Source organism: Bicyclus anynana, chromosome 6 (assembly GCF_947172395.1).
Source record: "Bicyclus anynana chromosome 6, ilBicAnyn1.1, whole genome shotgun sequence".
NCBI lineage: Eukaryota > Metazoa > Arthropoda > Insecta > Lepidoptera > Nymphalidae > Bicyclus > Bicyclus anynana.
The window spans coordinates 8,705,097-8,720,693 of record NC_069088.1 but is presented as its reverse complement, the minus strand read 5'-3'; the positions used below and the strand labels follow the sequence as shown (position 1 = coordinate 8,720,693).

Genomic DNA, 15,597 nt, shown 5'->3' with positions numbered 1-15,597 from the left:
TGTTAAATAGCCCATTTATCGAGGAAGGCTATAGGCTACATTTTATCTCCGTATTCCTACGGGAACGGGAACCACGCGGGTGAAACCGCGCGGCGTCAGCTATCCTAGATATAATAGATACCCTATTAATTTTACAAAATTGCTTTACAATTAACTTAAATACTCATAATATAAATACTGTTTAAAAAACTGTCATCATTCCAACTGTATACGTACATACGTTGTTTTGCTTATTAAAATTTTCTACTCATAGCATTCAATATGCTGTTGGCGGAAGACAGGCAGGGTTCCTAGCTTTTCATTGGAAAAACAAATAGATCCTACGTACAAGAATGTGCAATTTTTCAAAAAATTTGCCAGCACCTTGTGTAAACAACACCCATAAACGTGGTTAAGCCTTTTATTACTACTAAAATAGTTTCTACTACTAAAAAGGGCGTAGGTTCGAATCCGAAAAACATCGTAAGGAAACCTGCATACCTAAAATTTTTCTTAATTCTTTACATGTGAAGTCTACTAATTCGCAGGCCAGCGTGGTGGACTATTAGCAAACCCGTCTCATGGAGACTCGTGCTCAACAATGAGCCGACTATGGGATGTTATTGATGATGATATAGAAATAGTTTCTCCAGTTCTGTATAGGTCGTACAGATGGTATATTTATTTATTTTGTAAATAAAACCAAACTAGAATTTTATAATATCACATTTATTTATACTTGTATCGAGTATAATATGGCATCTAATTTTAAACCAAATTATGTATATAATTTGATTTAACGTCATCAAACAATAAAAAATATATTATTAGGTATTATAATATATCCATTTACAATATATTGTAACATTTAGAGACAATTATTTAAAGAACATAGAGTTTGTAGGGATGTTTACAAGATGATGAAGTAATAATTATCTTCGTATGGGAATTATTGTGAAATATTTATAATAAACAAATAACTACAATTATATTAGATCTATGAGGTTTAACTTGTACTGTAAAATTAAATAATTCAAAGAGATATTCCGTAAACACGTTCACAAAGTCTTTTTTTTTTAATTCGACATATTCAGCAACAGTTACTCTTAACGACTTTTAGACGTAAAGCCATACTTTTTCTATTTCAATATATATAACTGAAATTCACTTCATCAAATCATTTTTAATCAAGTAAAGTACTAAAGCTAAAATAATTCATCATATTGTAAGAAAGAAAATAATTTCAAATAATGATGGAACAACTGAAAATACAACTAAAATGAGTAATTCCATAAAAGATAAATATATTACAAAATAAAACCATAGTCAAAATTGACAACAAAACCTTTGAAAATATTAAACTTTTGAAAACTTTTGAAACCTTTAAAAATCTAAGAAAATCAATTTTGATACAGTAAGGTAGGTATATAACATGAGAAGAAGATGGTAGGTACATAAGAGTATTTAAACTTACAAAACTAAAAAATACTGGTAAATCGTTATGTAACATATATTATCATATTGTTATATATATGTTATACATCTGTATTAATTTGATTTTATTTACTCCATTTTGGTTTGATATTGAAAACACATTCTGGCAAAGGCTCTTATTTTATAACATAAATTTAAAATAAGCGACTGACTGCAACACCTCGAATTGAATCATACTGTAGACCTGTCAGATTTTATCGTTAAAATCTTTGTAGCTACAGACATTAATTATATGCCGTTAAAACTAACTTCAAAAAATATGAACTCAATGATGAAAATACTTTAAAATTTTAACTTCTATCGCCTTTTAAGTTTTTCACCACCTTTAAACAATCTCTAAATGCTCTTCTGGATACACATACCACTATTATCAAGTATATAAATAGTTTTATTTCATATAATATATTAGGTACGTACAATTTCTGAAAAAATAAACTTTGCTTATTTGTGGCAAACATTAACCTGCTTTATAATAATATAATATTTACACGGTAAAACTATAATGGTGGGTCTTTGCGTTCATTGAATAAATTGACAATATACTAAAATCTTAAAATATAACAGTAATTTTACATTAAGCGATCTTATCAATCATTTCCAGCCTTTCTACCACAAAATATCACAATATATTCCGTACACATCTCATTACTAAGATAAACACCCTTTTCTATATTTAGGTATTTATAAACCATAATATTCATTTTACAAATATAATAGGTAATCAATGCAATATTCATATAACATTACAAACAGCAAAGGATATATAATTACATCATTGAGATTTCTACAATTTTAACTTATTTATTAATCAAAATTACATACATAGTAGGAGATCAAATCTTAGAAGATGAAAATCAATATTAAATAGCGTAATAAAGTAGCAAAGAGTTTTTGTGCTGTAGATTATAATGAATTATTTGACTAGACCATTTGGTACATTAATGTAACTATTGGTAATGTTCTGTGGTTTCTTTTCTAAGTCTACTTCCAGGGTTATATAGGTTGGATTCGTGACGGCTCTGTTCAGGTTGTTCTGTGCATTCTTGAAATTGTACTGTTTGGTTTCAAACACGTCGTCGGACTCTTCTTCGATTCTAGGACACATCTTTAGGTATGGCGACGTATTTCCTTCGTGATCTGATTCTGAGCCGCTTCTGGTAGGCAAGTTGTTCAAACTTAACATCGGTGTGAGCTCGGAGCCTTGACTATGACCGATATCAGAAGTCCTTTGGTTCAGTTTTCGTGCGTCGAAATCAAATTTATTTCCTAGCGCTTTAGGGCTGAATATATTGTTTTGATTTGCCGGACTCATATGTAAATAACCTTCATCATCTGCAAAACATAAATTTGGGTCAGAAAAAAAAATATGCAACTATTTTTATCTACAACATTAAATGCCATCATACTAATGCATGCAACACGGCCAATTATAACGAACATTCAAGTTGCAACACAATTTTCTCCATATACTTAGTTATTATCATTAATTTATCTATATAAAAATGTGAGAATTATCATTAAAATATTTTTTACTTATAAATTACTTGAATCATATTTTTTTGATATTATGTTTGCTTTGGATAAAATCGTGCGTGAGGCGGTAGTATTGGTAGATAGATACATAGATACGAGTACAACATTTGTAGGCACTAACCAATGATATCAGTTTTTCATATAGTGTGTTGGCCTGTCTGAACATACAGCTTAGCAGCTTTAATTGGCTACTATAAGTTTAATAACGTAAGTAACTAGGTATTTACATAATATCTTTTGTTTTCCCTAATGTCTAATGTTGCATAGTTGCATCGTTATATTATATGCCATATGGTTTGTATTATATGCCATAAGTTAGTGTGTGCCTATGGAAATTGAAGTCCATAAATAATTTATAATGGTGCGAAAGCTGAACTTTGAAATTTGTACTACTAATGCACTTTCATTCAAAGGTGCTACTTTATATTTACGATATACTAACAAATATGACCCACTACAGGTCTTTATAATAATTTGTAACTAGTTGGTTAGTGTTAGTAGCAACCAACATGCGGAATTATTGCACAGGATTTTTTTTATTATTACTTTGTTATACCTAATACGTATTCGGGTCCGCATGGTCAGAATGCTGTATTTTCTGTCGCGTCTGACAAAAGGAAAATATATGTATATGTATATTCAATAAATGTATATGATAAGTACTATAAGTAAAGGTGAGTATTAGGAAACAGTTGTAGGTAAATAATAAATAATATAAAGCTTAGCGTCAGCTTTCAACTAATATAATAATGAATATGTAAATACAAACATATTCAGTCACGTATTTAAATCAAACTATTACTTATATTATAAGTACCTACTCGTATATTGTTCAAACCAATGCTTATTCTAGGAAAACTACATGATGCTGTTTTCAAGAAAATCGTACAGTCTTCAAGAAAACTATCGCCAAATCTTCAAAATGAACTTAATAATAAATGATAAAAATGTGTAGTTAACACATGCACAATATGTATATTTTTTTATTTATTAACAAGTAAGTCCTTGACTTCCTTGACGTCCTTGACCGAGAGCCATGATAGCCCAGTGGATATGACCTTTGCCTCCGATTCCTGAGCTCGAGTCTCTTCCCAGAATGAGGGGGATTAGGCCAAAAATCCACCACGCTGGCCCAATGCGGATTTGCAGATTTCATACACACAGATAATTAAGACAGACAATTAATAAAATTCTCTGCTATGCAGGTTTCCTCACGATGTTTTTCCTTCACCGTTTGAGACACGTGATATTTAATTTCTTAAAACGCACACAACTGAAAAGTTGGAGGTGCATGCCCCGGACCGGATTCAAACACACCCTCTGGAATCGGAGGCAGAGGTCATATCCACAGGATTATCACGGTTCTTAGTAGTAGGCCTAGTATAGGTATCTATACTAATATTATAAAGCTGAAGAGTTTGTTTGTTTGTTTGTTTGATTGAACGCTCTAATCTCAGGATCTACTGGTCCGATTTGAAAAATTCTTTCAGTGTAGATAGCCCATTTATCGAGGAAGGCTATAGGCTATATTTCCGTATTCCTACTGGAACAGCAACCACGCGGGTGAAACCGCGCGGCGTCAGCTAGTCTAAGATATAATTGTACGAAGTGTACGTACCAGGCAGCAGTTGCGTTGGAGTGAGTGGGAAGAAGCTGCGAGCGTCGTTGACGTATTGGTGCGGACTGGGCGATACCATGTTGTTGTAGTCGGGAGCGCACACCATCGCCAGGTAGTCCTCCTGTCCCTCCGTCTCCACGTTCGAATTCATACACGCTGAGTTCAGATCAACGTAGTGCTGTTGGAATATAAATATACAAATAAACAAAATTGAAATGTCTGTCAGTGATTTCAAAATAACTACAATTCCTTATGTCATCATAATTATCATCTAGGTATAATAGCCCACTACACTAACTGTGACGTATGCTAGTTGACATATACGAAATTAAGATTCTATGTAACAAATGTCATCCAGTGCCTAATAACAACCCTTCGTGGATATCATACAGTAGGTAGATGATGTTTCTCAGTTGTTGATTTGATGTTTATTTTAATAAGTTGATATTAAAGACAAAAGTGAATAAGGTAACTGGGCCAACACAGTCACACACATACTGAGATCAATCAAAAATCATAATACAAATTACTCAGTGGGACTCTTGTGGCATTACTTCAAACAATCTTTTGGTCAACCGCTATTCTGCAGCAATGTTTTGATAACTCGACTATATAACCTAGATCAATGTAGGACTTTCATTGCTACGAGGCAAATTACTGCATTTCACGACGTCGCGCTTAAAATCTACTTGAAGTCTTTACATATTTCACCAGCGCGATGCGCGCACATGTAACAGCTATACATTGTAACTGCGTCGCGTTGTTACAGCTTTACATTGTAACAGCGTCGCATTGTTACAGCTTTACATTGTAACAGCTTCGCGTTGTTACAGCTTTACATTGTAACAACGTCGCGTTGTTACAGCTTTACATTGTAACAGCGTCCCGTTGTTACAGCTTTACAATGTAATAGCTTCGCGTTGTTACAGCTTTACATTGTAACAGTGTCACGTTGTTACAGTTTTACATTGTAACAGCGTCGCGTTGCAACAGTGTCAGCGTCTAAGCTTAAGGGCTATTGAGTATGTTTTATGACATTTGTTTGATTATTTAAATAGGTACTTACATTACGAACATTGTCTTCAAGGAATGAGCCGAGAATCTCCTGCAGCTGGCTGAAGTTCGGTCGCGCTGTGGGCTTCTGTTGCCAACATCGCTGCATCACTTCGTATAGCCGGTTGTCAGCGTACTGCGGTTTTTCCAGACGGTGACTGTAAACGTAAAATATATGTATTCGAATGTATACTTAGTAATAATCGTAGTATTCATATACAGTAGAATTTAATTGCCACGGCGAATGTCCCGTGGCCAGGTACGAGTAGGTATTTGAACTTCAAATGCCCGCTGTATTTCATTAAGTAGGTAGGTTATCCTAAATTGTCAGCAGAGACGTGGTTAAAAACTAGCTAGCCAAACTTGAGCTAATTTACCTCAATAAAAAACCTTAAACTGATTCGAGATAGAAATAGAACCTTGAATCTCCCAATAATAAATCCACCTCATTGAACAGGACCGACAGTTACGTGCCCTCCAAAGCACGGGAGCGTAACACCAATAATTTCCCATCCGGGCTGATAATTTTAACTGATATTTTCTTAGAAGAAAGAAAAGCTTAGTTCATTATAGTCTGACTTATTTAGTCTGATTATAGGCTTACAGAAATATAGACATTTCGTCCAATGGCGTCCCAGTCCCATCTATTTCGTTCCAACGTAATGAAACAGGTAACGGTATCTCCGATTTAGCTGCCATTGGTTGATTGTCGATTTGTCTTCACGAGCTTATCTCGTTGGTCGGATGTCAGCGCCACTGAGGCAACTATAGCTTGGCAACTTCGTTCGTAACACTCCCGATGTTCCGCGCGGAGCGAGGGGAGTGTAGCGATGAATGAAAAACCCACGACTAATGCACGTCACTTCCCCGCAGTCTTTGCCCCTGTCGCCCGCATATCATGGGAGTGTCAACGAACTTGCCAGACTATAACCGCAATGGATCTAACTTACCCTTCATTGAGCCACTGAACAAGACTTGGAGGGCTAACGTTGGGGTACGGCGTCTTGGCGAGCGAGAACAACTCCCACAACACGACACCGAATGACCATACGTCGGATTGCGTCGAAAATATGCGGTCGGTCATGCACTCGATGGCCAACCATTTCACTGGAAGGGGGCTCTGAAACATAGTACATTATGATATAAGTGCGGTAAGTTGAAAATTACAGCCGAGGCAATATTGCAGCTCGAGCCGAAGGCGAGAGGTATAGTAAGGAAGCAGAGGCTGTAATTATCAAAGTGCACGTATGTCATACGACGTTTTATAAAACATTTGCAAGGAAACACACTTTCTGAAAATGAATTTTCATCTTTGCCGGTTTTCCATATGATGATATTAAAAATTTATAAAAAAATCAACCCTCCCGCTGCGGGACATTTGAGTGCCCAAGAAACCGGCGGTCAGGGCTTCAGAGTAAGGAATCTCCTTATACTCGTAATACGCGCCGTCTCAAGAATCACTGCCTTCTGTATTCGACTCTTAATTCAACAGTTAAGTGAAAGCTTCTTAGGGTTTTAAGAGTTATAAATTATGTTACTTACTATGTTTTCTGAAAATACGATCGTATAGACGGCAACTTATCAGCCAAATTAGTGTTACTAAACTTTAGTACAGAATAAAACGAAAAATAAAATACACAAAAGAAAAAAACAGTGTTAAGTTGCTCACATTTTCTTGTTTCTTGTACTCGTCGTTTTTATAAATGCTTCGCGCTAAGCCAAAGTCGCATATTTTAACAACGTTGTCTTCTGCCAACAACACGTTTCTAGCTGCCAAATCACCGTGAAGCACCTGTAAATCACCATTAAACAATTAGCTACATTTAGAATATTATTATGCCTTCATAAATCTCAACTCAACGGGCTAAGAGTAACGGCTCGGAGTAACCTCGATTAACCGAGATAGATCAACGAGTTGCGAAGCTAAAATGGCAACGGACAAGGGCCGGGGCACATAATATATCATACGAAATGTCGATGAACGTTGGGGTCCAAAGGCGTTGGCAATCACTGTGGTGATCGACTCGCACCCACCAGGTGGATTGATGGTGTGAAGCAAATCGCAGAGAATCGCTAGAAGCTGCCGACTCAGTACCGTTTGAAAGTCGCTACAAAAGGCCTAAGTAAGTCACAGTCACAGTATCTTTACTCTGCCTACGTCCTGCAGTGGACGTCCATCTGGTAATGTGATAATGATGCTTGTTATTTTCACGATATATCATTAACCCGTAAGTAGGTAGTAAGGCATACCTAGGTAATAAGATATTTTTAACAAAAAAATTAAACAGACTTCAAAATCACAAAAATAAACTAAAAAGCGAAAAATAACATCGTATATGTATATGTATATATTTAAAGGCGGTGCACGCCAGTGACGTAATAATTAAAAAGAATCACGGGAAAGAACGTTTCTGAAAGAACCACGGGAAAGAACTGTCTGATAATCCTAAAACTTCATGAATTAAACGGCTTGCCGCTTGAGTTAATTCATCACTGTGTTGGCACCATCTTTAAAGTGATCAGAAAGTAGCACATACGATGTTATTTTTAGCTTTTTAGTTTAATTTTGTGATTTTGAAGCCGGTAGAATTTTTTTTTTACAAAGATTTTATTTTTTTATTTTTAGTGTGTCCTAGCATAAGTAACGAAAGCGCTACGGGCAATTTCGTTATTTTTATTTTAACACAAAGTTACTGAACCAATTTTCATGAAAATTAAATGAGATCAATCTGGAAGAATACTCTTTCAAACAAAAAACATATTAAAATAAAGAAAATAAACATACGCGTCGAATTTCTGAACACCTCCTCCTTTTTTTAAGTCAGTTAAAAATCTACATTAATAAATTCTTAATATAAATTTACCTTTCTGCTAGCGAGGTACTCCATACCCCTTGCGATCTGGAAAGCCCACGCCAACAGGTCCCGCGAAGTCAAAGGCCGCGGGTTGCGACCGTCGAAAACGTAGTCGGTTTCGTAATTCGAACGCCATTCGGGTTGAACATACCCCGTCTCTGAAACTGTAGTCAGAAAATATAAACAGACTGTAACTGTAGGTATAGTAGGTAGTTTATTGTAACTATTAAATTTGTTTTCTTTTGATACCTTTATCCTCATATTCGCAAACGCTTCGAAAACTAGAAAAATGTATGGGAATGACAGATCTTGATCACTTGACCTGTCGATAGCAAATGTAATTCCCATACATTTTTCTAGTTTTCTAAGCGTTTGCGATCGTAGAAAGAGAATCGACGTGCCACATGGATAATATTTATTTAATAAAATATTTAATATTTTAATTTAATAAAAACCGGTTTAGATAGTAGTGGAGCCCCATTTTATTATTTGTACTGGGCCCTTGTTTACCTAGCTACGCCACTGTGTACATGATATCGTTCATATCGTTCACGTGAACTTATTGGATGGATAGTAGGTAATAACATAATGCTTGTAATAAATATAAATGGTTTATGTATTCACCTTTTCTGCTGGATCTGTTTGTATTAGCAGTATTAACGAAAGTGTGGTTGGTCTCTTGCGAGTGGTTCGACCCGTAGTAGTCTGACTGGATGCTGTAACACAAACAAATAATCTATATCTATAACTATACTTATATTATAAAGCGGAAGAGTTTGTTTGTTTGGTTGGTTGAACGCGCTAATTTCAGGATTTGCTGGTCCGATTTGAAAAATTATTTCAGTGTTAGATAGCCCATTTATCGAGGACGCCTACAAGCTATATACCTATTAACTCCGCATTCTTACGGAAACGAGAACCACGCGGGTGAAACCGCGTGGCGTCAGCTAGTCTTATAAATAAAAACGAATTACCGTATGTTTGTCTAGTCTGGCAAAAACTCAACAAAAAATTGGGAATGTGTATGTGAATTACAACCATGAAATATGAAATATTATTCATCGCTTCATGAACGTAATGAATGAGTTCTTCAGTATGAAAGATAGAAGTAGGTATTATAACAACTCACCCAGTACTCCCGGTGGTGCAGATAAACCCTCTGTTGACCTTCCCGAGACTTTTCTCCTTGTCATCTGTGAGTTGGTCAATGAAAACCTCGCGATGCCTCTGCATGTAGTTGTGAATGTTGCCAAATTTGCAGTACTCCACGATCACGACGAGTTCACCTGAATCATGGATACACAAGTAAATAAGTTCAAGATAATTTATTCAAACAAATTACTAAAAAATGGCGACTATCATCTCTAGTAAATATAGCCATTTATGCAGTCTATATTTTAGTGAAGAGGTATATAAGGTCAGTCTATGTATTTTTGTTTCTTTGTGGCGCTCTCAGACATTAAACGCATGAGCCGATATTGTTGTTTTAAAAAGTCTACGATCTATAGCGATTAGTAGGTATCGTTGGTTAGGTATTAAAAAATCTGATCTCTTTCAGCGTTTTTGATTTAAAATGACCTATACTTAAAAAGTTCTTAGTATTATCTTTTTAATCTGCTTTTTAATTGCGTGGGGGCGTTCATTGTACAGATTGTAGAGATGCTGTTGTAATATATACCTACCTATTTCGAGCGTATAAAATACATTACAATAATGAATATGAATGTAATTTATTTTTAAAAGGTAACCCGATAGGAATCGTATTGTTAGGACACATCGCCCTATAGCCGTCGATTGGCATAGATAACAATTAGCAAACGAAAACAAACACGTAACCAATGCCTACTCGATTGGTAGTGTGCCGCGGAAGTGGGTAGATCATTCTGTCGACACTTTCAATTTCGTTTGTTATTGTAATTCCAGATTCAAATCCCGTCCAGTATAAACAACTGCGTCATTGAACTATAAACGCAGTGTGAAAGAAAGTTCAACAGACGTCATGTACCGACTTTAGCAACCGTTATTTTAATTTTTTTGAAAAATTGATATTTGTGGTATATAATTAATCAAAAAAATGCAAAATTTGAAAACTTAGTCATAAAGCTCCTAAGAATATGAACCATAGGCATACGCCACGATCACCCGCGTAGTTCCGTTCCGGGAATACATTGACAAATTGTCACATAAATATTTCGTGGCACTTTCCTGAAAATTTTCAAAATCGGTTCACCAGATCTAGAGAAACCTCCTCACAAACATACAAATAAAAAAAACACAATATTTACCTTTTTATACTATTAGTACGAGTATAGATAAATAAGCTTTATAAGAGTATATTATATAAGTTCGATTCTGTAAACCCTTGGGAAAATGTGCTGGAAACATTTTAAAGCAAATAAAAATTTGCAGTTTTTAGATTTCCATATAAAAAATGCATGTTATAAACTAAATGTCTTAAGTAATTATTACAATGGAAACCTGTAAGGATGCTGTAACTAGTAGAGAGGCGGATTTATTTTGTTTTTCAGACAAATTTTATTCTTTTTCGATCCTATTCAGTAGTTGGATTTTTTATTTAGGTATTTCAAGGGTTTTGTTTTAAAATATTATTCCTCATGGAAAATAATAAAATCGAATTAGAATTTTTAATTTATGTTTAACCGTTTGATTGCAACAATCACTTTTGCATACAATCAACCTCTCATTCTAAACGCCTAATATACTTTCTCCGTATACGTCACGTCGTACATAATACGAGTAACACAGATAATTTGCATTTATAATATTAGTCTATATAAACTAAAACACTCGTACCATGGACCGTACCTATCTGATATGCAAAATACGTCCATTCTGAAAGCTTTTAGCCCAACGTAATCAGATATAGGTTTTATATTATCTCGTAATCTATTGCCGTGATATTATCGCTACGCAATGATAAAACAGGATTGAACTGCTCAGGTGAACGAGCAGTATTATGGAACTCTTGCATATATGCTATATATACGCACAACGGCCAACCCTTAGTGGCCAAGTGCGGAAAAGGCCCAGAAGAAAAGAAGAAAGAAGAAGAAGAAGATATGCTATATAGCCGACAGCCGGGATAGTCCAGTCGATATGACCTCTGCCTCAGATTCCGGAGGGTGTGGGTCGAATCCGGTCCGGGGCATGCACCTCCAACTTTTCAGTTGTGTGCATTTTAAGAAATTAAATATCACGTGTCTCGGTGTAGGAAAATCATCGTGAGGAAACCTGCATACCAGAGAATTTTCTTAATTATTTGCGTCTGTGAAGTCTGCCAATCCGCATTGGGCCAGCGTGGTGGGCTATTGTTCTGATCCCTCTCATTCTGAGAGGAGACTCGAGCTCAGCAGTGGGCCGAATATGGGTTGATAATGATGATATATGCTAATCATTCAGAAGTCCTAAATATGCTTATTTAGTAAATTCATGACGTTAGTTTAATTTACTCCTAGTAAACCTATATTAAATATTATAAAGAGGTTAAGATTGTGGTATTGTTGGGAGTAATCTCTGGATCTACTAATCCGATTTTGAAAATAGTTTTGCCACTAGAAAGCCACGTTATATGTAAGTATGTCTATATTTTATCCTCGTATTCTTACGAGGACGAAGACTATGCGAGTGAAACCGCGCGGCGTCTGCTAGATAATAATAACGTTGTTGCGAATGATAATACATATTTTCCTATTCGCCTTCTCGGTATTAAGTACTTGATTTAAAATAATTCCATTTAATATACAGGAAAATCTTACTCACGTTTGCCAACATTTTTAGTACACGCCCCCAGTAAGTTCACAATGTTAACGTGTTTGCCGAGGTGTACCATTATCTTAAGCTCGGATGCTAAGGCTTTTATGTACATGTTATCTGCAGTCTTCTTAACCATCTTAACAGCAACGGGTGTAGTTTCCTCAGCGTTGATTATTCCGCGAGCTTCTGCTTTATATACGACGCCGAAAGCACCTGCGCCTAGTTGTTTACCTAAAATAAACAAATGCTGTTAACAATAACTCGTTGCAGCTTGCGGGCTATTCTTGTACATGCTGAAAGATACGTATATAAACGAGCAAATAGGCAACGATATATACTATTAAGAGCCGTGATAGCCTAGTAGATATGACCTCTACCTCCGATTCCGGAGAATGTGGGTTCGAATCCGGTCCGGTTCATGAACCTCCAACTGTTCAGTTGTATGCATTTTAAGAAATTAAATATCACGTGTCTCAAACGGTGAAGGAAAACATCGTGAGAAAACCTGCATACCAGAGAATTTTCTTAATTCTATGCGTGTGTGAAGTGTCAATCTGCATCAGGCCAGCATGATGGACTATAATCCGGATTACATTTGTTACATAGATTCTCAATTTCACATATTTTATGTCAATTAATTTAAGTCAAAGTTATTGAATTAGCCTGCTGGTCCCCGTCACTATCATAAACACTAACAACGATTGTTATATAGATCCAAACATTATCACCCGCCCGCTAACCAGCATGGAAACTCTCTCGATCACTACCTTTCTTAACTAAAACGAAAATCTTTAACTCTAACATTGTGATACCTGTGGGACATTTTCCATTTAATATTTTGATTTTTGTTAACAATAAGCTTGATTTGATGTTAATTCTATTATGTAGTTAACTTACGTCAATGTTAGTGAATTGACCGGCGGGTTTATCAAAATCAATAGGTCATCAAAGTTAGAATAAACTGAATTGAAAAATGGAATTGTCAAAATAACATTTAAAAACTGTTAGTATCCGAGTGAAAAGCGTACAGTGTCAGAATTTTGTGGAAAATAGAACCATACCAAAATTAAGCTTCTCAGGAGGAAACTCAAATCTTTCATCGTACGGCAAGAGTTCGGCTTGCTCATCAATACCCAGCTCTGGGTTCAGAGATCTCGTCACTCCTTCCTTGAAATACAAAAGTCCGGCAGCCGCTAATTCTTTTCGGAACTGTTTTTCTTTTCGTATCTTCCATATTAAATATACTATCAATAAAACAAGGAGAAACACGACGACTCCTATAATACTTAGGTATATAGCTGACAATACCGGAGATTGTTCTGAAAATTACAAGTTTAGTAAACAAACATTGTTTAAATACAAGGAGATGAAGCAATTGTTTTAGAAAAATTCTCATAATGGCAGCACTGCGAGATTTTTTCTAAAATAATTACTCTGCTTCTATGGTTTCGATTTCAAGTTCATTCAGTCTAGGATTTTACATTTAGGCTCAAGTCTTGTCTGATGGTAGACATCGACCATGGCTAGTTACTACACTACCGACAAAGACATTCCACCAAGCTATTTATAAAAAATATATTAACTTTGTCTTGTATTTGTAAGGATAAATCCCCATTTTCCCCTACAACAAAACTAACACCCTGACGTGATTGATGTAGGTACGTTAATAGTCAAATGTATAGGGGCTTCTTTACTTTGTCAATCTTAATGTAACTTTACTATTATTTTTACAACTTCATAAGCCTCAATATCTCCTCTTAAACGGCTGGTCTTAAGTCCGAGAAGTTCTGGCTTCGATCCCCGGCAGCTAGATTTTACCACTTCTAACTCTGTATGTTCGCTAAGTGGAAAGACAAAGGGCGTCTTGGACATGTTTCACAAAAACTCGGCTTTGTTATAAACCTAGCCAAACTTCTAGTCCTTTCCTTTAGTTCGGTTTGACTTAAAGTGCTGCGTAGTAAACATAAAACATATCACATAGGAGGCTATAAAACCTGCGCAGTGTCACATAACATAATATACAAAACATATGAGTGTTGCAATTTCAGAGCGGACTAGATGTTTGGCGTGCAGTATACCGTCTATAAATGAAGTAAAATGCTCGAGTACCTTTAATAATAAGATTGTAAAAACCACTGACAGAGTTTTCTCCACTTTCCGCCACACATTTATATTTCCCTTTATGTTCGCCCTTAACTTGTTTGACATCAATTGTAGAATTAACGGTGGTATGAGTATAATCCAAATAATCAGTAAATATGTCCACGTTAGTGTTATTTTCTAGTTCTTTGTCATCCTGTAAAAGTATTATTAAGGTCATCCAAAGTACGACTTCAATTATAGATGAATTTAAACTATAGCGTCTGTTTCCTAAGATTAAACCTTTTAATTTCTATTTAATAACAAAAGCAGCAACACAATAACAATAGTCACTTAACATCAGATGACCTGCATGCTCGTTTCATATAAATAGAAGACTCTTGACGTTATAGGGGCTATACCTGAAGTAAGTACAGGTTAGTCACTGATACTATAAAATACGTAACAGTACAAAACGCTTTAGCGTAGAGCCAAAAATATAGTGTCTCTATAAAAAAATAACCTGATTATCCAGCTGAGGTAGTAACAGCATCGGAAAGCTTCAAAGTAGACTGAAATTATGAAAGACTTAAAAACCAAAGTGTTACAAGACAGATGTAAAGGTATTCATTTGTAGAAGTGCTCACATATCCCTATAACATATTTAACAGTGTAATTCATAGATGTTGCAAGGGTACTGAGGGTCAAATTCTCATACGCATAGAGTTTAAATTCGACACTCAGCGGGTGAACGATCCCCTGGGGGCGCCCCCACAACATCTATGAATTTCAATGTAAGATGTTCAGAAAACTAATGTTTACCTTGTACCAAGTTATGACAGGGGGAGGAACAGCGTTAACTTGACAAGTGAGACGTATCGGTTGATATGGATCTACTTCCTCGTTCACTTCTTTGGCTGGAACTGTCATGTTTGGTGCTCGTCTTTCTGCAAATTTTATCGATTAAGAAAAAAAATAATAGTCTATTATAACTTCCATATTTTTCCATATTTACATTTACGTAACCTGACCAAAACAATAATAAATCCTAGCCATTTGCCAGAAAAAAGTTAAATAATAAAATATATTAAAATATACTCGTAATTTTCAGGTGTTTTATAGTTCTGTTCAGGCTAATTAAAATCAAGAAACTGTAAACTGTTATTAAGGTCCCATACTAAGTGGCACTATTTTTTTTAATCTTGCATTTGT

The 15,597-nt window shown here is 35.5% G+C and overlaps 1 protein-coding gene across 7 annotated transcripts in view; it reads right to left on the bottom strand.

Annotated features, from left to right (window-relative positions):
- Positions 1-689: 689 nt before the first annotated feature.
- Positions 690-15,597, bottom strand: part of LOC112056304 (vascular endothelial growth factor receptor 1) — a 33,280-nt gene continuing 18,372 nt past the window's right edge. For all 7 annotated transcript variants that reach the window (XM_024096708.2, XM_024096707.2, XM_052881980.1 and 4 more), the window contains 12 exons: positions 15,208-15,332; positions 14,416-14,602; positions 13,368-13,625; positions 12,313-12,537; positions 9,662-9,818; positions 9,157-9,248; positions 8,542-8,696; positions 7,347-7,469; positions 6,628-6,797; positions 5,691-5,835; positions 4,625-4,802; positions 690-2,805 (listed from right to left, as the gene is read on the bottom strand). In XM_024096708.2, coding sequence (XP_023952476.2) covers positions 2,387-2,805; positions 4,625-4,802; positions 5,691-5,835; positions 6,628-6,797; positions 7,347-7,469; positions 8,542-8,696; positions 9,157-9,248; positions 9,662-9,818; positions 12,313-12,537; positions 13,368-13,625; positions 14,416-14,602; positions 15,208-15,332 — 2,234 coding nt within the window. In that variant the 3' untranslated portion in view covers positions 690-2,386. The remainder of the gene's footprint in view (positions 2,806-4,624; positions 4,803-5,690; positions 5,836-6,627; positions 6,798-7,346; positions 7,470-8,541; positions 8,697-9,156; positions 9,249-9,661; positions 9,819-12,312; positions 12,538-13,367; positions 13,626-14,415; positions 14,603-15,207; positions 15,333-15,597) is intronic.